The following is a 20,586-nucleotide window of genomic DNA, read 5'->3' on the forward strand; positions in this document are numbered from 1 at the left end:
TCGTTGCCCCACGCACGTGTCTCGTCACACAAAGGTCCTCCTCCGCTGTCAGCACGATAAAAAAAAAAAAAAAAGCAGTGAAAAGGGGAGGATTGTGCGCGGCTGTAAGCAAACAGGAATTAAACCAAGTGAGCTGCGAGAGAAAGCATCGAACCTCACTTTGATTTGGCCGTTGTGTACCTCGCCACATTCAAATAAGCATATTCTATGCAAGGAAGTGAAATGTCTAATTTTCGCAGCCGGTTTTCGCCGCAACAACCATAACAGACTAGCAATAATTAACTGGAACTTTTAGATTAACATAACAGAGACATAGGTAAACCTCAGGACATGCGCGTTTCGACATTTTGGCGCTCGCTTTCCCGAAAAAACCCTGTCGCTGGGTGTCCGGACAACGACCGTATCAACGGCATTTAGAAAGCTTCCAGGCCACCAATTATGCTGCCGGGCCCTACAGCGGAGCTCTGTCAGCACTCTCGGAACTTCAAGCACCTCAGATGCTCAATAGCCGAAATCCGGATTGCCGGTGACAGGGCCACGAAGCAAATCTGGTGTCCTGGGACTCATTCTCGGACGGGACAGAACATCCCGTTTAGTCCAGCTGATCCGCTGACTGGTTTCGCGATGACTGTGAATCGCTTCAGCGGACGAACAGACCGCTTAGACGCTGAAAACAGCCGAGAAACAATTACGAAGGTCCCAGGACGAACGTCAAGCGGAGTACGAGGTAAAGACAGCCAAGTAACGAATGCTCGTGCCCTGCTCGGAACCACGCACATCTATTCCTGTCCAGTCACGCTCGCTTCTCTGGAAGCGCAGCCAAAATCTGGAGCCACGTGCTTGGTTGCTGGTTTCTGGGGGTTGCCCCAGTTTATAGAGACAATGTACTATCGGGGACAAAAGTGGTATACTCTACGCGGCGGGAACCGGAGCAACGGAAAACTGTGGCATTTTGTTGTCAAGGTGTAGGTTGCGCAACCACGGGACGAACCACGAAGAAAAGACACAGAGACACTGTGTCTCTGTGTCAGAGACACTGCGCTTGTGTGTGTCTCTGTGTCTTTTCTTCGTAGTTCGTCCCGTGGTTGCGCAACCTACACCTTCACAACATCATGTACCAACTAGGCAAAACCGAAGTTTTATTGTGGCATTTTGGCGAGCTAAAGCAAGAAACATTGAAACGAGTCAAGCGACATGCCTGCTGATAACAAAGGTCGTGCATTGGCTGTGTCGATCCCAGATGGCGCCTGTAGATGGCGTTGCAACGCAGTTTTCCGTTGCTCCGGCTTCCGCCACGTGGAGTATACCACTTTTGTCCCCGATAGTACATACAGGACGTCCCTTCACATAACCATGGCGGCGCGTTGCATTTTGGGTGGAATGGCTGGCGCTCTACTTGAGGGCAGGAAGGGTGCTAGAGCGAACCGGTGCTCCTCTTTGCGTGGCGGTATTAAATAACCTCACCGTATACACACTGCACTGCGTTCACACGAGCGAGACCAGCTCGACATCAATGAGATCCATTTCCGAAAGACAGGCACACATTTCTTCCACCTCCAACGCGACGCGAACCGAGTCGTTTTCTGTCGAGTTCGCGCGAACGCAGTCCCCGCCCGCAACATGAGATGCGTGACACGTGCACACGTACACCGAAAGCACATGCGAGATTGGTCCTGAAAGCTAGCCCCGATTTGACAACGTTAAGTTCCGTTAACCGAAACGTCACGAAATAAGGATTTCTCGGCCGGCACATACAACGTCGAACGTATGTTCCCGACCGCGCGATCTGCCGTCAAACTGTACCGCTCCTTTGGCAGTATTAAGAAAAAAAAAAAAGTCGCTGCTGCTTTTGTTAACGATGCGCAGGTTAGAAAAGGAGGCCTCCTCCCCTCTCGGCTGGTGCTTGGCAGGGCAGGTAGGAGGTGGCACCAGGGGCCTGCCCGGTGTCTAAGAGCTGTCCCGCCGGAGGAGGGCCGCGGCGGCGAACAGGCCGAGCATCGCGAGGACGGAGTGAGGCGCCGAGGCCCCTCCCGTGGTGGAGGAGGCGACCGGGCTGCACTCGGTGTGGTTGAGGTGCTTCTCGCAGGAGCTGGTGAACAGGCTGCTGCTCAGGTAGCCCGTGTAGCGCTCGAACAGCTCGTACGCCTCGGGCCCGCACTGCACCTTGGTCTCGCGACGGTAGCAGTTGTAGACGGAGTAGAAGTGGCTGCGAAGCAACTCTCTTAGGCACGATTTCTTTTCTATTCTTTTTTGCACTGAGCGAGAAAAAAAAAATATTTGCCAAGAAACAGTCATACAGAAGCGTGGGGCATGCATGAGCCAGTCCTTGATCTGGAAATGAACATTTCTCGCGAAGTTATTAATTCTACAACTGCAGTTAAAAATACGAACACCACCATTGTTGTCGTACAACCCCCCCCCCCCCCCCTTTTTTTTTTCTCACGATGGCTGGTCCAAACTTTAAAGTACAGTGAGCGCTGCCGTTAGGAGCGAACGATTTAAGTGAGAGACCATAGCGTGAAAGGCGCTCGAATTACCGGGCGTTGCAGTTAAGGATTTGATATAATAAAGCTCTACACGACGCACTAAAACACAGGACAAAATATTTAAACTGCAGAGTGTGTGTAGAGGGGCTCGTTAAAGATCCCCGGGTGGTCGAAATTATTCCGGAGCCCTCCACTAAGGCGCCTCTTTCTTCCTGTCTTCTTTTACTCACTCCTTTATCCCTTCCCTTAGGGCGCGGTTCGGGTGTCCATCGAGATATGTGAGACAGTTACTGCGTCATGTCCTTTCCTAAAAACCAATCCAATCCAATAAGCTAAACAGCATCCAATACTCAGTGCGGTGACTGCATGAGAAGAGGTCCTCTGCAGGTAGCTTACAGGCAGACAACACAAGAACGCCGAGGACCACTTTCGCTGAGCGCCAGGTTTACCGATACCCAGGCAGACGTTTAAGGTGACTCAGAGACGGGGCGGGATTCGACGCCGTTCCCACGCACATAGGACGTGTCGAGTCGTCTACGAGGTCGTCTTTCTTAGCGCACAGCTGGCTACCATACCACTGGCAAGGTCGCGAGAGACGGAACACACAGCAGGACGGATGGGAAAATGCTAGCTTTCTGCACGCGCCCGCCATCTTGGCCCTTCAAAAGAATGACGGAACCTTGTCAGCCTTCTCTCTTCAGGTAACCGATGCGAGTTTTAAGACGCTCTGCTCATATACGAGGTGTGTTAGAAAAGTATCCGACTTTATTTTTTTTTTTACGAACACCTGATGGATTTAAAATAAGCACGCTTGCACCAGCCTACCTTGAACCTTCGTGCGCATGCACTAATTTTTTCTCGCCTGCCAATAGCGCCAGTCACTGGCACGCAGCGTTTGAGTGAGGCAGTGCGCAGTGCTCTCGTCGGTTTTTTATTGCAAGGAAAATGGCGGAGCTACAGGAGCAGCGCTACTGCATCAAATTTTGCCAGAAACTAGGCGACAGCCAAGTGGAAACCATTCGGAATATTCAGACGGCTTTCGGTGACAATGCTATGAGCAGCACACAGATTAAGCAGTGGTACAATTGGTTTAAAGACGGCCGCACATCGGTGCAGAGAGAGCCACGCTCCGATCGGCCATCAACATGCCGAAATGACCAGGTCATTGCCGAAGTGAACGCTGTGGTGACGCGGGACCATCGTGTGACTATCCGAGAAATTGTAGAAGAGGTGGACATCACCAATTTTTCTGCACATTCCATTATCACCGAAAATTTGGCCATGGAGAAAGATGCGGCGAAATTCGCGCCGAAGCTGCTCACGGTGGAGCAAAAGCAGCTTCGTGTTGAAGTCTCACAGGATATGCTGGAACAGTGACCCCGACTTCATCAACACCATAATCTCTGGTGACGAGTCTTGGGTGTACAGCTACGAGCCGGAAACCAAATCCCAGTCGTCACAATGGCAGCATTCCCCGTCACCAAGACCAAGAAGGCCCGCCAAGTGCGCAGCAATGTCAGAGTGATGCTGACTGCTTTCTTTGACTCCCTCTGTGTGGCACACCACGCGTACGCACCCCACAAAGTAAACATTGACCAAAAGAATACTACAGGGATGTCCTCCGTCGCCTGCGTGGTGCTGTGCGGCGCAAGAGGCCGAAGTTGAGGTGAACAGGAAATTGGCGTATCCATCATGACAATGCTCCAGCATATTCCTCGCACTAAATTCACACTTTTTTCGCGAAAAACCAGACTGCTGTAGTTCAACAGACTCCTTACTCTCCTGATATGGCCTCCTGTGACTTCTGGCTGTTTCCCAAAATCAAGAGGCCATTGAAAGAAGCGCGATTTCAGACAAGAGAGGACATTATGGCTGCAACGACAGCTGATCTAAACTCCATTCCGAAAGGGGCCTTTTCGGAATACTTCCAACAATGGCAGCACCAGTGGGAGAAGTGTGTGGAGTCCCAAGGGGACTACTTTGAAGGTGATTAGGTTTCCAGCGCTCCAGTTATGCCAGTTTTTTTTCTTCGGCAAAAGGTCGCATACTTTTCTAACAGACCTCATATATATATGAAAAATGTAAGTTAGCATTTATCGATAGCCACCACATTATAATAACCTTTTTCCTGATTTTCACTTTTTTCCTGATATTTTATTTCGATTCTCTACCTATAGGTTGCTCACAACCCGATGAGCAGGCTTCGATGACGTCACAAGGTGACGTCACCTCTCTCGACCAATCAATAATTTAATTGCCACCTGCCACGGTCGGCAGGCTGCTCACAGTTCGGTGGTCAAGTTGCCATCTGCTACGGTGGGCTGGCTGTGATGACGTCACACGGTCACGTACCTCTCTCGATCAATCAGCGAATTTTGTGAAATCGGACATCGGCGGCACGTTGGGGTTAAGGCAATTTAGAATGAATAATGCGTAGTGACGCAATTAAAAATTTTGCGCAGCAAAAAAAAGAAAAAGAAAATAAAAAGTGGTCTGCTATAGCACAAGCTGCCAAGCGATGGCCAGGCTCAGGGTCTGTATACAACTGAATGACACTCAGCCAATGAACCATCCACCCCTTGGGCGGAAGTCGGAAGGAGGGCCGCCCGCGCCGACGTCCTTCAGCGCTCGTCTCGGAAAAAGGGGTCAGTGAGCCTCGTCTCGTATCGCGTAAGCGCAGCCAAGGCGCAACCGCTGACAAGTGCCGCCCGCGGGGCAACGCCCCCTCCCGCATATTCAGCGCGAGGAATCTCCGATCTGCCTCTGCCGCTTCGTGCGCGTATATTTAGAAGCCCGTCGCGGACATTTTTAGTACGCTGTCCGTGGCACGTGCACCACCCGCGTGTTCATGCGCCAGCGGCAGCGCGAGGCTATATATTCTCCCGCCAGCGGAGGCATAAGCACAACACACCTCGAAGGCTGTAACGAGCTTGCGCTAAGGCCTGCATTACAAAGCGGGGGGCCGCAGGAAACTAAAGCACCCACAAGTCAGCAAGCCCACTCCGAGCACGCATGCAGCGAAACGCATTGCGTACCGAGATTTCGAAGCACGACAAGGAACCCCAGGGGGACGAAATTAACCCGGAGCACTTCGCTACGTATATTATATCGCCCCAGGCTCCACACTCAGACGAGCTGGTGCGTAAAAGCCCATTAATCATAATAGTATTACAAGCGAACGAAAAAAAAATGGTCATCTTACGCTGCGTCCAGCCGTATCGCGGTGATTATGGCTGTTATATCAGCGGAAATCGCTCGCACTGGCTCAGATATATCTTGGTGCCACAAATCGTCATTATTTAACTGTGCCGGCAAATTCGTTAAATTAACCGAGTTTTCGGTTGCACGACGTTCTACGACGCTGTTCACTTCAGGGAGGAGAGCCCTCTACACTGAAGTTCTCGCCTCACCAGTTCCCATTTATTGGCTCTCAATAAATGTTTTCATCACCATCTCCCTCAGACAGTGACGGTGCCTTCCCTGCTGTCAGCCGTATGCGTTCACGACAGACTATGCACTCACCAGCAGAACTGGGGTAGCGTGGTGTTGGGGTGCTGGCTGAAGTCCAAGTCGGTCTTCAAGAGGTCCCTCAGCTTATTGTACTTGCCGCTGCACGGCCCTTTCCCACGAGACATGCCCCCGAGGCAGGGCGCGTGCTTCAGGTACCCTGCGCAGTCAGCAAAAAGCACCCGTATACAAAGCGGCCATGAGTGCGACAGCGCGCTCGTCCTTGCGCTCACTGCGGCAACACTTTGTGCGCACCAGGAACCGCTCTATGCAACGATGCGTTTCTTTTTCTGTAGTGGTTTGGTCCTCTGCCTTAGGGTCGTTGCTCCCGCTGACGTAGGATGCAGGAGAAAACGCCGATAAACGTCGGAACACGACGCGTTTGACGCTTAAGACGCTTAAGAACACGACGCTTAAGATGACTGGCGAGCTTTATCGACACTACTCCCGTCTCGGCAAGGAATTACTGATTCAGGAGGAAAACGGCGCAAAAAAACGTGGACAAATGAGACAAACACGACGGGACCAGCTCCAACTTGCAACTGAATTTTATTTCGTTGTTGTTGTTGTTGTTGTGACTGAGAGAAGGATGAAAATGAAGTTGCACGGGCCTGCCTACTGGCTCGAGCCAAGCCACCACCGCTGCCACGTGCAGATAGAGGAGAGTTAAAAGATTAGAGGAAAGAGAAAAAGAAAAGACGCGCGTCGCAGCAACAACTGCGTCCGCCGGAGCGGACGCTGCTGAAAAAAACAGATAAGCGGCCGAAGCCGCGCTCGCCGAAGCGAGGACAGATACTCCACGCACCAAACCCGCCTTTATGTAAGCCAACACGCCTTAACATCCGTGTAATCACGCACAGGCAGTAGAAAAGATCACTGTAAGATATCTAACACATGAAGATATCTAACACATGAAGATATCTTACAGTGATCTTTTCTACTGCATGTGCGTGATTACACGGATGCTAGGGCGTGTTGGCTTACATAAAGGCGGGTTTGGTGCGAAATAAAATTCAGTTGCAAGTTGGCGCTGGTCCTGTCGTGTTTGTCTCTTTTGTTCACGTTCTTTTGCGCCGTTTTCCTCCTGAATCATGAACCAACTAGCCCGAACTAGAGTTCTTAAGAAATTACTGATCGAGCTGTGCAGCTGGTAATTCATAGCAACGTTTGAATGGGAAAAACAGCGCAACTAGACAAAGTTTTTCCCACTCGATCTTAGCTCGGCAAAGGAGCGTGTGTTGTGCGAAGAACTGAGGAGGTGCGATCAATGACAGCCGCACTGGCTGCGGTGGCAGTGACGTGATTAGCGCCGGCGCCGCGACCAGACATGGCGTATCTGTGATTGGTCGTTTAGCTCCTCACATTGCTTCTGTCACGATGCACGTGACGGCTAAGTGAAAATAAAAAATATTTACAGGCGATCGGTAGTCCGGTCCGACGGAAATGCGTATATATGCGCATATACCGATCGCCTGTAAATATTTTTTATTAGCATTAGACTTTTATTTCTCTTTGCATGACACGGCACATCACCGCATTTCTTTACATCCACCTTAACTGAACACTTTAGTCTTACTGGTACGTCTTTATACTCGACCTTCATGCCTGATCTCCGGGGGCAATCGACACTCGGTTCTAAAAGTGGCTCGCGCATAGCCCGAGGTCTCACATTCCAGGCAGGAGTCGAGCCCCCTCTACGAGCCTCGGAGCGCCTGCTCTCCTTCCGTGATATTCTCTCGTACTACCGAGACAAACGGAGGGAATACGCACCCCCAGCTCCATCCCTCACCATAGCGCAGGCTGCACATTGGCGACAACTACAAACCCGAACTGCTCCATACCCAACACTGCTGCATGCCCGATATCCCGACCAATCCCCGTCATCATGCAAACTTTGCGGCAAACCAGGAGACTTCTTACGCACCCTCCTCCCATGCCCCACCTTCCCTCATCCCCCATCACCAACCGCGGCGGAGTCTTACTGGGAGTCTCTTCTGACCAGCTCGTCCGCTCAAGACCAGCGCCGGATCATCTCCAGCGCTCACAGAAGGATTGCGCTCCAGGGGCTATCCTTCGCGTTGTAAGGGTGCCTCCTCCTCACATTGAGGAGGCATCCAAGTGCCATGTAGGGGGCTTCGCCCCCACGATTTACATCACTGGCAATAAAAGTTTCCACCACCACCACCAACCACGCACCGCCCTCATCTCTCTTCTCAGCTCACTTTCCTCTTCACCCTCCAACTTACGCGGCAACCACCCGCCAGATTGTTCCCATGGCAACCGCTCTCAGGTTGCCCATTCCCCTCGTTCCTCAGCCCGCGTTATAACCTCCCCGGTACACAGCATCCACCCTCTGGGTTCTTTCGGCGGCATGGATTTCCCTCCCTTCACTTGGCCGCCAACTGACACATTTTACCGACATGGGGGTTCTAATGCCATCGGATGAAAAACTAAATGAATCATTACAAAATAAGGCCTCAGCTCTTACCTCGGATCGCGTATGCCATTTTGTAGCCCTGCACGTCGAGGCATCGGCCTATACGAGGCGGTATCCCGCATGGTTCTCAGTAGCCGTGGCGTTCGGCTGCTAAACACAAGGTCGCATTTCTGTGCAGGCAAAATGCAAAATACGGCTGTACGTTGTGCCACATCAGTACACGTTAAGGAATTCCACGCGGTCGAAATTACAACGATGCCCCCCCCCCCCCCCCCCCTCTTTCTCAAATTACGGCGCCTCTTTCTCGTACTGTACCACCAGCAGAGCTAGCTAGCGCCGCCATTTCACACACACACGCCAAGCTGACTGACCAGGCTAGTCTGGAGGGGAAGGGGCTCTTGGACTGAGCGGCTGCTGCTGCGACTGAAGGAAGGATGAACATGAAAGAAGTGCCTGCCCAAGGGCTCGAGCTGAGCCAAATCGCTGGCACGTGCAGACAGAGGTGAGTTGAAAGATGTAAGAGGAAAGATTGAAAGAATAGACGCGTGCCACAACAACTGCGTCCGTCGATGCGACGACGCCGGCTTAACAGATACCCCAGTAAACTAACCCCCTCCCTCCTTCCCCCCTCCCCTACCACGCAATCGTCCCTACCCAGCTTCGATCCCTGGGAGTCCTCATACCCCTCCTGGTGCCATGGTGCCGCGGCTAAGCGACGCGCCACTGCACTGCGATGGCAGGTGCTCCCAGCGGTGAGCCTTGTGCGGCGCAGGTTGCTATTCCTTAGCGAACAATCATTAATTTAACTGCCGCCTGCCCCAGTGGGCAGACTGTGATGACGCCGTAAAGTCACGTGACCGTGGTGGCCCACCTGCCGCCTAGGTTGCTCTCTGGGCACCACCTGCCGTAGTCATGCTCGTGATTTTTCGTTCACAACGCCGACGCCGGATTTTTCCCAGATAGCGGGGCCTTTAAAGCGACACCGTTAAAATTCATTTATTGCACTATATATTGCCTAAACACAAGCAAAGTTCTCAGTCAAATTTAGTATCAGTTCACAGCTTTCCTTTTGTTAATTTCAAGTTACTTAAACCTTTTTTTTTTTTTTGCGGAGGGCGAGGAGGGGTTTAGAAAACAGCGCGGACGGACGAAAGACCGAAAACAAAGAAGCACACGGATTAAGACGAGGTTGTTGTTGCTGTGAGCCCCATAAAATGGCCCATACCCACAAGGTTTCGGTTTCAGATTTCGGAAGGTTTTACCGTCCCGAAGCGACTTAGGCTATGAGGGACGCCGTTGTGAAGGGCTCCGGAAATTTCGACCACCTGGGGTTCTTTAGCGTGCACTGACATCGCACAGTACACGGGCCTCTAGAAGTTCGCCTCTATCGAAATTTGACCCGCCGCGGCCGGGATGGTGGTGGTGGTGGTAAAACTTTATTTCCCACAGTAGGGGTCCTGATGATCGAACCCGCGTTTTTCGGGTCAGCAGCCAAGCGCCATAACCACTGAGCCACCGCGGCTGCTCATACCTACAAGGGGGATTGGCCATAACCAGGCGGTGACTACATGTATTGCAAATTAAAGCCTTAATTAAACCTTTTTACACTTCTTTCTCTACCCTAGTGAAGATGATGATACTGTTGGCTAGTACTCTAAAAAAATAATAAAAGCTGACTTCTACAATACGGGTGGAGTAAAATTTAAGGCTAATTGCTGTTTCCCAGTCTTCCTATTTTTCGTTGCGTTGTTTCGCAAAGCTTGCAAACGCATTCTCACTTGATCTTCACCACTGCGCGTCGACGACGACGAAGAGCGCAAGGGTACCTTGGCCAATCCCCCCGCGTGGGTATGTGCCATTTTCACGTGGAGAAGAAGAAGAAGAAAACACAAACAGTTTCCCAAGCACGCGGTATCCGGCATCCGACGCGCACATTGACGCTGCTCCAGGACGTCAGAGGCGTCCAACATGGTCGTCGTCCTCTCATCACGGAGCAAGCAGGGGCCGCAGTTCCCCTGTCCACCCTGAAGACGGACCGGCGTTGTCCACGCTTGTCCGCCAGGGAGGCACCAGTGTTCGAGGTCGGTACGCGCTGCTTTTATTTCTATGCGGTGGCATATGTATGTAGCCACTAAACACAGAGCTCTAGCTGTAACAGTGGCATTCGGCGGCGGCATTACACGCAGCTATTTAATCGTGACTTCCTACGTGCCGCGTGTTCTCAGTAAGATTACGTGAACGGCACCAGACCTGAAGATCTGCACGATCGTCGTGTCACCTGGTGCAAGCATAATGAACTTCTCAGAAATACTCAACGACTGCAGGATGCCGCCCCTAACCGAAGCCAGTGGTCAGTATGTAGTTGAGCCCTGGGGGGAGGGGGGGGGGGGGGGGGGGCAAAAATAACTAGAATCATTTATGACAGATTTTCAATTGCTCCACTCACGAAACTCCGAATCAAAAAAATTACGAGGAACTTTAGCGCCTAAAGTGGTGAAAGGCGAAAGCCTGAGTGCTGCATTCTGCTACGCGATTATTCACTTCACATTCTGTTGGCGCATTAATTAACTGCCAATTAATGACGCTTAATCTTCGCCTTTAAGAGTGGAACGTAACCGCGTGTTGTAGCGCTGCCAGGGAGTCCAAGGAACGCCACCACTCGTTCGGCGCGATGCGCTGCCCTTTGAACGCAACGCTTTTTGAGGAAAGGAAATGGCGCTGTAATTCTCTGTCATCTCCGTGGACACCTGAACCGCACCGTACAGGAAGGGAGGAAGTGGAGTGAAAGAAGAAAGAGGGGCCGTAATGAAGAAAATGAAAATTGTATTTGAGGAGAGGAAATTAAGCAGTAACTGTCTTACATATCTCTGTGGACACCAGTCGAAAATTGTATTTGAGGAAAGGATATTGCGCAGTAACTGTCTCACATATTTCGGTGGACACCCGTCAAAATTCGCGCGCAGTGACGTCACGACCATTTCGACCAATCTGAAACGCGGACAAATTTGCTAACACGTCTTGGTCACGACAGTATGAGCCATTAAAGGCTTTCGCCTTAAAAAACGACATATTCCGTGGCCACTGTTTGGAAGTTAGCAGATGGTGACGTCCTCAGTGAACCCGTGTATTTAGCCAGCGGTAGCTTTGCAGCATATTTTACGCGACAGCGTATACAACTCATTCGGCTGTTGTTGGTGGTGGTGGTGTTGTGAACGAACGAAGGATGAAGCCAGTAGGCACGGGCGTGCCTATTGGCGAGCTCAGCCTGCACGTGCAGACAGAGGAGAGTTGAAAGATGTGCGAGGAAAGATTCAAAGAGCAGACGCGCGTCGCAACAACTGCGTCCGCCGAAGCGACGACACCGGCTGTAACAGACACCCAGATACCCCAGTGCCGCCGCCGCCACCCCCCCCCCCCCCCCCAACCTTCCCACACACACTTTTTATATAGTTTGGTCGAAAAGCCGCTGGCGTAGTAGTAGTAGTCAGCAACGCGTGTGCGAAATAATCGGGGGCTGCATAAAAAAAATCTTATCATGCCAACCGTTTGCCGAAAGAATGTTCCGGAAAGAATCATACGATGCAGCGTTTTGTGCAGCATAAACTTACTATGTAAGTTAGAGTTACAGCCTAGCTCACGGCAGGGATTCGAAACTGGCGACCTATAATCGGGGGCTGCGTAAAAAAAAAAAACGTATTACCGGAATACATGGAGCGTTTTTACCGCGGCGGGTCGTCGATTTTCGCCCGACGGCGCATATTTGATGGCCGGCGTCGAGAAAAACGCCCGCCGCCGCCGATCAGAACCGGCTAGATTTTGACGCGCGGCGTCCGGTGAGACCGGAAGCGGCGGCTGAAGCGAGCCAATAGCAGCGCAGAAAGCCCGCTTTTCCGGTCCTCTGCCTGCCGCCGTCAACATGGCCGCCATGGCCGTCGAGCTGTAGTCGAGCTACGCAGTGTTTTTGGCAAGGAAAATGTTATTGTCGTGAAAATAAACGCTTCATCAGACTTGAAATGTCGCTTTTTTTTGGAGAACACGGCCGAATCTTGCCGAATGCCTGCGCTCCCTCCCTGAAGCGAAGGTGTCGAAGACAACCGCAGCCGCTTGTGTCCGCGGCTGAGCGGGTGTCCAAAGGTACGCGACGGCATGCATTCGAGCACGCAAATCTTTATAGATACTTAAGCGCGCGTGCTAAAATTTGTACAATGGTGTCGAAGTGAAACTTTCCTGATTTTAACAGAATGGTCAGCTTCGCTGTTCTTACAGAGCTCCTTGCACAGTGGTGTTTGCCACTTGTTGGTCACATTTGCTTTCGCGTCGAGGGATACGCGGCGGCGCGCCGCCGCTTCGACGCTCCTTGTATCTCCAGCCGGGCGTCGCGCCGCCGCGACGTTTTCTGCCGCGCGAATGTCGTCGGAAAAACGTCGCATGTATTCCGGCCTGTTGGTTGGTTGCGACTGAGAGAAGGACGAAAAGGAAAGTGCACGGGCCTGCCTACTGGCTCCAGCCGAGCCACCACCGCTGCCACGTGCAGATAGAAGAGAGTTGAAAGATAAGAGGACAGAGTAAAAGACAGAGTAAAGACGCGCGTCATATACGCGTGGTTCGGATGTCCACCAAGATAAGTTAGACTGCTACTGCGTCATATCCTTTCCTCAAAAAAACCCATTTTTAAGGCGAAAGTTTTTAATGCCTCATCGATGTAAGCAGAAGGTGTCGACATAAATGGCACGATATTCAATTGGTCGATATGACCGTGACGTCACAGTGCGCGAATTTCAAACGGGGCCAATTGTACTTTGGCTAGTAACCATGCAAACAATTAAAGGCATGGTTATAGTGATGATCCAATAAGTGGGACTGAGTTTATTTAAATAATTAATGAATTAGCCTAATTAACCTTTCTAGTCAGACCAGATAAACAAATAAAACCGAGTAGGTAATTGGTCGAGTTGGGGAATCGAACCAGGGTCTCCGGAGTGCTAGACGAGCCCGCATCCACTCCGCCACGCCAGCTCGATGGTTTGGAATGAACAAAGACGCGTGTAGTGAATAAGGTGTCTTCGTTCACTCCCATCTTCCTCCCTACCCGCTACGGCGAGGTTCAGGTGTCCGGCGAGATATGCGAGACAGATACGTTTCCTTTCCTCAAAAACCAATTTACCGACGAGCAAGGCGTAGAGCCGAACGGGCGATGGCGTACTGTGGACTGCCTGGCAGCGTTAAGACGCTGTCGCGTTCCACTCTTAAAGATGCAGCTCAACATCTTAACCACACGTCGGTGACACAAGCAGCAACACCGCGCTTAAGGCTTTCGCCTCACCGCACTTTAGGTCAACAAAGTGCCCCCCTCAATTTTTTCGATTCGTTCGACGGGCAAGGCGTCGCGCCGAGCGGGCGATGGCGTTCCGCGGACAGCGCTGCAGCATGTTGTCGCGTTCCACTCCTAAAGGCGAAGCTTAAGCGTCCTCCGATTTCTTTTCTCCCTTCACTTATTCTTTGCTTCCCTCTTCTTCCTTGCTGTCCGCGAACTGTGCGATCAAAGGGCTGGGGTGGTTGTGCAGGACACAGGCCCCGAGACACTGCTGCGCCGAGGCCCACACGGGTACGGCGATGAGCGGCGGTGGCGGTGGCGCGGGCTACGACTCGGAGAAGCTCCTGCAGCGCCTCAGCCGGCTTCGCCAGGGCGTCCTGGGGCGGAAGGTCGACCAGCTGCTCCTCGAGCCGATACGCCTCAGCGCCGAGATAGAAGGTGGGAGCGCGCTGCGGCCTACTCAGGTACTCCGCAACCTATTAAGGCGGAAAGCCTTTAATGCCTCATACTGTCGTGACCAAGACGTGTTAGCAAATTTGTACGCGTTTCAGATTGGTCGAAATGGTCGTGACGTCACTGCGCGTGAGTTTTGACGGGTGTCCACCGAAATATGTGAGACAGCGCAATATCCTTTCCTCAAATACAATTTTCGACTGGTGCCCACCGAGACGCGTGAGACAGTTACTGCGCAATTTTTTTTCCTCAAATACAATTTTAATTTTCTTCATTGCGGCCCCTCTTTCTCTTTCTTCTTTCACTCCACTTCCTCCCTTCCTGTACGGTGCGGTTCAGGTGTCCACCGAGATGACAGAGAATTACATCATTTCCTTTCCTCAAAAAGTGTTGCGTTCAAAGGGCAACGCATCGCGGCGAACGGGTGGTGGCGTTTCGTGGACTCCCTGGCATCGCTACAACGCGCTGTCGCGTTCCACTCCTAAAGGCAAAGATTAAGCGTCATTAATTGACAGTTAATTAATGCACCAACAGAATGTGAAGTGAACAATCGCGTAGCAGAATGCAGCACTCAGGCTTTCTTCTTTCACCACTTTAGCCGCTAAAGTTCCCCGTAATTTTTTTTCCGGTGTGTGTATGTGGGGGGAATTTCGGATTTGATTTGTTATTTATTTATTCCAAGTTCTATTACATATTAAATTTTATAATTCATGTTTACATCTTTCTTCATTTGCAATATCCAATGGTGCATTTGCAAATACATAATAAAACAAATTGAAATGGGCAGCTTTATACAGATCAGACAACTTCTGTTGGGACATGACTGGTTTAGGTGACTGAAACGAAATGCCTTACGTCTGGCTACGAAGACGACTAGCTAAGAGCCCCACTCTGCTTCATATCAATAACCCCTTGACGCCGTCACGTTAAAAGAGTCTCTCTCCCCCACCCGAATCTCCACAGCCGATAAAGTAGCTGGTGCCATCTCTGAGAGAGCCGCTTGTTCTGCGTTGTCCTCGCCGCAGACAATGTGAAATCCCACTTCTGATCGGTTCAGGCAAGTGCCCCAAACAAATGTGGTATAAAACAATTTGCCTACCAAATGCCACTTATGTGCAGAATTTGAGCTCGAACAATTCGCCGCTTTCTTAGCTGAGAGAAGCATTCGCCCGTTCATCTGCAATGCAATAGGTTAGGTGAGTTTCTGAAGTGAACGGAAAGAACCATGGGAAACTCGTCTTCCAGCTACTTCCGGTTCCAAATTTCTCCCACACGCATAGAGTTTCTTACTATTACCTAGAGGGAAAGCTGGCGGCGCTGCACTTCAGCCACCGTGGACGCTCAAAGCATCATGGGGCGGTGAGCTACTTGTTGCGGAACAGTCGTAGTTTTTCAGGAACACGGAGTGTCATTACTAAGATGTTTCATTCCAAAAACGCTGTCCGTGTGTGCGCAGACGACTTTCGCGCGAACGCAGTGTGCAAAAGCCATAGTAGTGAAAACGCGACGACACACGACGCCAATAAAAGGTTTTACTCGTCCGAAATGCCATTAGAAACCACTTAAAGTATCTAAGCAACAACATTTTTTTTTTGAAAACATATTTACTTTTAAAAGTGCGCCTGTTAATTACGCAATATTAGTTTTTTTAGTGTTCATCACTTGGCCAATAGGAAAGCTAGTCATCTCTTATTTTGGGCAAACTTTGCACTTAAATGCTTTTCTGCTCCTTTGTTGCAATCATTAGACAAGATATTGAATGTTAGGACATTCTTAGTTATCTAACAGCTTTATTTTTCTATTATTTTTTGGCCAAAAGTTGTAGTTCTGCAGTCGGTAGCTCACCGCCCCATGATGCTTTGAGCGCCCGTGGTGGCTGAAGTGGCCTCGAGGGGTCTCCATGCAAACTCCCATAGAGGGGTCGCCAGCTTTCCCTCTAGGTAATAGTAAGAAACTCTATGCCCACACGCTGCCTTTTGCTTGGCAATTGCATGCGCGTGCTGCCCCCCCCCCCCCCCTTTCCCAAAAAGCCTTTGCACACTTTCCCGAACGTCTGTTTTCGGGCTCTTATAGAGCGAGATGTGATTTTTGACGTAGGAATGGAAAGCTTTTTCGTCTGTGATGCAAGTAGTCCCCTACTTTGTACGTTCACCGTGTTAGCCGCTGCCTTATTTCACACAATTCTCTGTTCTACAGGTTTATTTCTTTCTTTATTTATTTTAGTACCTCAAAGACCCAAAACAAGGGGCATTACATGAGGGGTGGGTTGTACAGAAATATCAACAAAAAAACGAACATATTCTGTACAATGCCAAAATCAAGGTTCAAAATACAAATGAAACAGGCAAACAGCTCAGAAATTCAAAAAAAATTCAGGGGGCACTTTGGCTCTCTAAAGTGCTGCAAGGCGAAAGCGTTTCCTGGCCACTGTTTGTTTTTATTTACTTTTTATTTTTCATATTTTTTTATTTTTGCTCCTTTTTTAATTTTATTGTTTTTATTTTTATTTTCACATCTTATTTTTATTTTGTTTTTATTTCTGTTTATTTCCTTATTTTTATTTTCCTTTTCTTGACTTTACTCCTTTTATTTTATTTATGAAGCCCATGCATTCACTAGATGCGCCTTTATTCATGCTGGAACCTTGAGCCTTTTAAGCAGTGACGCCTAAATGCGGACGAATCTGCCGACGCGTCTGTCGACACTCCTGCCGACGCGTCTGTCGACACTGCTACCGACGCGTCTGCTAACGACAGTATGAGGCATTAAAGGCTTTCGCCTTAAAATGCAAAACGCTCAAATGCTTTCAAATAAACAAGAAAAAACAAGACAAGAATTAAGTCTTGTAAGCTAATACTGTCTTACAACAGTATTAGTTGTACAGCGGGTTGGTAGTTATACGAGTGCAATTCGTACGTGACTGTCGAGGTATCGTGGTCCTGCCGTGCCCTCACAGTTATACTTTTGCGCTTCATGACTGGCACTATCATTCAGTTTAAAATATTTTGAGACAAATACATCTGTTTTGTTTCTGTGTTTTATGGGGCTTTAACGTTTCAATGCGGCTCAAGCTATGAGGGACGCAGTAACGAAGGGCTCCGGTAATTTCGACCGCTGGGTTCTTTAACGTGCACTGACATCGCACAGTACGCGGGCCGCTAGAATTTCGCCTCCATCGAAATTCGACTGCCGCGGCCGGTATCGAACCCGCGTCTGACCCGAAGACGAAATTCTAGAGGTCCGTGTACTGTGCGATGTCAGTGCTCGTTGAAGAACCCGAGGTGGTCGAAATTTCCGGAACCCTTCACTACGGCGTCTCTCATAGCCTCAGTCGATTTGGGACGTTAAACCCCGTAAACCATAAACCTATAAAGGGGTATAGTGAAGGAGCGCCGTAAGTGGCTCAGTATAACTATATATCATGCATGTTGTGAGCAACCCTGGCCACTTGTTCACCTCAATCTCCCCAGTGGCGTAGAAGTCAGCTGCCCTTTTCTGACGCGCATTGACATCGCAACCCACTCAGTGGTTTCCGCATCACGCTCTCATCGAAAGAGCCGTCAGGCCCGCTCTACAGAGTCGTAGTGGAGGTTGCAGCAGCAGTGACAAGGTATACGTACCGTCCCTGGCCGGGCCGGGCGAGCAGAGGTCCTCGAAGGATGAAGTGACCGGCCGCAAGTACATGAGGTAGGTGCTGCGGATGTGGTCCTCGCAGAACGAAGTCTCGCGCAGCAGGCAGCTCTTGGTCTCCTCCATCTCCCTGCGTCGCACGCCGAGGCAACAGGGCGAGATCTTTCACCGGAATTTTATTGCATCCCAGCGAACTGCCCCTCAGTACCACACTGTCAGAAACAGCCCTCAGCAGAGTACGTCGAAGGACGGTAACAAACGAAAAACTGTCTTCTTTGCACTCCTCTCATTCCTTGGCCGTCGCGGTGGCTCTGTGGCTATGGCGCTCGGCTGCTGGCCCGAAAGACGCGGGTTCGATCCCGGCCACGGCGGTCTCACTCCGATGGAGGTGAAATTCTAGAGGCCCGTGTACTGTGCGATGTCAGTGCACGTTAAAGAACCCCAGGTGGTAGAAATTATTCGGAGCCCTTCACTACGGCATTCCTCACAGCCTGAGTCCGAAGCTCTCATCCCCTCGTCCACGGCGCAGTCCAGGTATCCACCAAGCATGAGCAGTTACCGCGGCGTTCCTTCGTAAAGCCTCTAACCCCCTCCTCTTACATGTTATGAGGAGAGGAAAGGCTCAGTAACTGTCTCACTCACGGTGGACGCCTCAGTCATTGCCTCAGTTGCGATCTGAGGGAAGGGAGTGAATGAAGGGTTCAAACCAATAATAATGTACGTACATTTAATAGGAACAAAGCGGGTCAACCTACACCCGGCCTTAACAGTCACACGAGCGTCGAACAAATGGTTGTACAGCGCCGTTTGACGAAGTGAACTGGCGAAACTGGCGGTAATGCGTGGTTGTGGTTTTGTGGGGTTTGTCGTCCCAAAATGACTCAGGTCATGGGGGACGCCGTAGTGGAGGTCTCCGGATAATTTCGACCACCTGGGGTTCTTAACGTCCACTGACATCGCACAGTACACGGACACCTATAATTTTTCTTTTGTGTGTCTGGTTTCCAAGGAAAGAAAATGGCGCAGTAATTGTCTCGCACCTCGGGGGCGAAACGCAAAGGCGCCCGTCTGCTGTGAGATGTCAATGCACGTTAAAGATCCCCGGGTGTTCAAAATTATTCCGGAGCACTACATTGCGGCACCACTTCCACTATTTCTTCTTGCACCCCCACCTTCTCCCCTTCCCATACGGCGCGGTTCAGGTACATTGTAAATTGGTTTTTGAGGAAGGGAAATGGCGCAGTATCTGTCTCATATATCTCGGTGGACACCTGAACCGGCCGCAAGGGAAGGGAGGAAGGTGGGAGTGAAAGAAGAGAGAGAGAGAAAGAGGTGCCATAATGGAGGGCTCCGGAGCAATTTCGGCCAACTGGGGTTCTTTAACGTGCACTGACATCGCACAGCACACGGGCGCCTTTTGAGTTCCGCCTCCATCGAAACGCGGCCGCCGCTGTCGGGTTCGAACCCAGGTACTCCGGCTCGGTAGACGAGCGCCTTAAACCACTGAACCACACCGGAGGGTTGGTTCAGGTGTCCTCTATCGAAATGCTCGGCTGCTGACCCGAAGGACGCAGCTTCGATCCTGGCCGCGGCGGTCGCGGTTCAGGTGTCCTCTATCGAAATGCGACCGCCGCGGTCAGGATCGAAGCTGCGTCCTTCGTGTCAGCAGCCGAGCACCATAACCATTCGGCAGGCGGTTTCAACCTGTTTCGCTGTTTTGAAATGACACACACGCTGTAGTGCGTCCGTCGTTCACTGCTCGCATGACGCTGCTACGACGGACGGGTTGCAATACCTGTGGTGACTTCAGCCAGTGGCAAATGTCGGGGCCAAGCCGGGTCGCACGGGGCCCCCTCATTGGCAATACAAAAAGATAAAAACTGAGGGAGCGTCACGTGACAGTTGTATCCTGCTCCACGCTGCTTGAATGGAGTGCCCTGTCCCCTGCCTGACCGCTTGTGATGTTTTTCCTCTCGCCCTACGGGTATGGTACAACACTAAAGGCGGATTCACACTGGCGAGTAGCGGAGCCGGTTCGTTACGCTCCCGCCCCACTTTTTTTTTTTGCTCCGGCTTCGTATCTAATCGACCGAAAACAGTCGCGCGAAAGAGCGTTGACGATAGTTTTGTGTTGTGGATCAGAGCGGCAGCCACCTCAACGAAAGCTCGCGGCTTGCGCAAGGTTTGGCAGTGGTCCTTCTTTGCGTTCTCCGTTGCTAGACGCACCTGCACTTCTGCTCGAGTCCGGCGATGTCCTCGACCATTTCGAGGTCCTTCAGCCAGTTTCCGGACGTCATCTTGTGGACGTCCCCCACGCAAGCCGCCACACGATTTGGGTCGCAAGCTGCAAAGGAGTGCACGAGAGGCGTTAGCGAAAAATAGAAATGCGTGCGAAAAACGGCTTCTTTTTTTTTTCACGCATGTGTCAAGCAGTCGAAGGCACTGCTCAAGAACCCCAGGAGGTAGAAATTTCCGGAGCCCTTCACTACGGCGTCCCTCACAGCCTGAGTCACTTTGGTATGTTAAACTCCCCATAAGCCTTATCACCCTTCGCTTAAAAAAAAGAAAAACTGGAAATGAAAAACTAGGAAATGAAAGGTGCAGCAAATGTCTCACTTCTGGGTGGGCGCCTTGCGCCAAGGGAGAAGGTGGAGGTGAAAGGACAAAGAGAGAAAGAGGTGCCGTAGTGGAGGGCAGACGAGTACCCGTGTTCGAAACCGGCCTTGGCGGACACTCGACCTCATGCTTCGCAGCCGGAC

General features: G+C 51.0%; 2 protein-coding genes across 2 annotated transcripts in view; one reads left to right on the forward strand and one right to left on the reverse strand.

Annotated features, from left to right (window-relative positions):
* Positions 1 to 1,842: 1,842 nt before the first annotated feature.
* The window catches only part of LOC149365005 (uncharacterized), a 55,519-nt gene continuing 36,775 nt past the window's right edge, over positions 1,843 to 20,586 (reverse strand). Inside the window, exons 2-5 of the mRNA XM_089575073.1 lie at positions 20,054 to 20,171; positions 17,818 to 17,957; positions 6,009 to 6,153; positions 1,843 to 2,206 (exon numbers count right to left, since the gene is read on the reverse strand). Coding sequence (XP_089431199.1) covers positions 1,948 to 2,206; positions 6,009 to 6,153; positions 17,818 to 17,957; positions 20,054 to 20,171 — 662 coding nt within the window. The 3' untranslated portion in view covers positions 1,843 to 1,947. The remainder of the gene's footprint in view (positions 2,207 to 6,008; positions 6,154 to 17,817; positions 17,958 to 20,053; positions 20,172 to 20,586) is intronic.
* mTor (serine/threonine-protein kinase Tor) overlaps positions 13,993 to 20,586 on the forward strand; it is a 123,236-nt gene continuing 116,642 nt past the window's right edge. Inside the window, exon 1 of the mRNA XM_089575071.1 lies at positions 13,993 to 14,182. Coding sequence (XP_089431197.1) covers positions 14,044 to 14,182 — 139 coding nt within the window. The 5' untranslated portion in view covers positions 13,993 to 14,043. The remainder of the gene's footprint in view (positions 14,183 to 20,586) is intronic.

The sequence above is a fragment of the Amblyomma mixtum genome, chromosome 2 (genome assembly GCF_055824585.1).
Source record: "Amblyomma mixtum isolate Tamu chromosome 2, ASM5582458v1, whole genome shotgun sequence".
NCBI classification, from domain to species: Eukaryota; Metazoa; Arthropoda; class Arachnida; order Ixodida; family Ixodidae; genus Amblyomma; species Amblyomma mixtum.